The 1441-nt window shown below is 51.2% G+C and overlaps 1 protein-coding gene across 1 annotated transcript; it reads left to right on the forward strand.

The window, feature by feature from the left end:
• The first annotated feature begins 666 nt into the window (after nucleotides 1–666).
• Nucleotides 667–1363, forward strand: gbp (glycogen synthase kinase binding protein). The gene has a single exon (XM_031842680.1). The coding sequence runs from the start codon at nucleotides 766–768 to the stop codon at nucleotides 1264–1266; it is 501 nt and encodes a 166-aa protein (XP_031698540.1). The 5' UTR covers nucleotides 667–765; the 3' UTR covers nucleotides 1267–1363.
• Nucleotides 1364–1441: the final 78 nt, after the last annotated feature.

The raw sequence follows: 1441 nt of genomic DNA on the forward strand, positions 1-1441 counted from the left end.
ATGGTATAAATAGCTACAGATTCCATTGTCACTGGTATCAGTCAAACGTGTGAGCGTGTATACATATATTCGACAGCTTGTTACCATGTGATTAATACCATCATAATATGTGATAAAGTATATTTTACGCGGTAATATGGCTGTAACTCCTGCTTGTCGTCACTGTGTTTGATGTCATTGTGATGATGATTATCAACACGTATTATGAATTCAGCTCGTGCTCGTGCACGTTTGGACATTTAAATAAGACCACGAGGGGTGGTGTGCAGACCCAAGGTGAATTGGGACTCGTGGAATAAACCGTGCTTTGTTTGTTTTGGACAGACAGCAGCAGACAGTTATGAGTTATGTAATGTGCATTTGAACGGAGCGGACCAACGAAGCCGCGTGGTCGGGTTCGAGGCGGGAAACCGGATCACCGATACAAAGAAAATAGCGCAAACGAGCGTTATAGTTGATTTTTTATAGTTTGACGTTTTCGCTGATATTTTAAATTGATGACATTTTAACTCGAGGATTCATCGCGTGGATCACGTTTAACCTTGTAGTTTATTTTGGTTTAAAATAAATAAAACGCCCCTCCCCCTTGCGAGGGAACATGGTACGGTCCAAAAGCGCGTCATCCATTGTTTACAAATCAAACCCTGGTTATTGGTTAGAGCCGAGCGGCGTGGTGAGAGCGAGGAGCGGCTCGCAGTCATACCGACAACAAAACACCCCGAACCAACTCACACCGAACCCCGCGGACACGACACACCCGCCAGCATGCCGTGTCGGAAGGAGAACTACATCTTTCTGCAACAGTCCGTCACCGTCGACTCCAAAGAAGTGGACGCGCTGGTGACGAAAATCGGTGAAGCGCTGCAGCTCCACAACCACAGCGGCGGCGGGCACCAGAAGAAGACGGTGTCCGTGTCCGTGTCCTGTCTGCACGGCGGCACCACCACCACGACCACCGTCGGCGGCGTCAAACCGGCGGCCATAATCAGCGGCGGAAGCGGCGGCGACACGGGACGCCACGGCTGCTGTATGCGGCTCCGGAACCGGAACCACCGGGCGAACCCGTACAGCATCCAGGAATGGGACCACCAAATCAAACCGTGGAACAACAAGAAGAGGAGAACCGCCGAGGAGGACGACGACGATCCGCACCGGCTGCTGCAGGAGCTGATTCTCTCGGGGAACCTGATCAAAGAGGCCGTCAAGAGGCTGCAGTTCTCCGCAGCAGCAGACCGTGTCAGCACGGCGGACCGTGTGCCGTGCTGATGCCGGACCGGTGGACTCTCACACGGACTGTTTTTAGATGTAAATTCACAGAACTGGTAGCTACGTTTGTTTTCTCATTTCATCCATTTGTTTGTTACTCAACCGGCCAATGAGCCGCGCTGTTGCTGTTTGAATGGCTCCTGGTGGGGGGGTGGGCAGTGTTTTTTTTTTTTTT

This window comes from Anarrhichthys ocellatus, unplaced genomic scaffold, assembly GCF_004355925.1.
Source record: "Anarrhichthys ocellatus isolate YVR2014 unplaced genomic scaffold, GSC_Weel_1.0 scaffold9214, whole genome shotgun sequence".
NCBI lineage: Eukaryota > Metazoa > Chordata > Actinopteri > Perciformes > Anarhichadidae > Anarrhichthys > Anarrhichthys ocellatus.

Coding starts and splice junctions, on each gene's coding strand:
- gbp (XM_031842680.1), top strand. CDS start 766: ATGCCGTGTCGGAAGGAGAACTACATCTTTCTGCAACAGTCCGTCACC.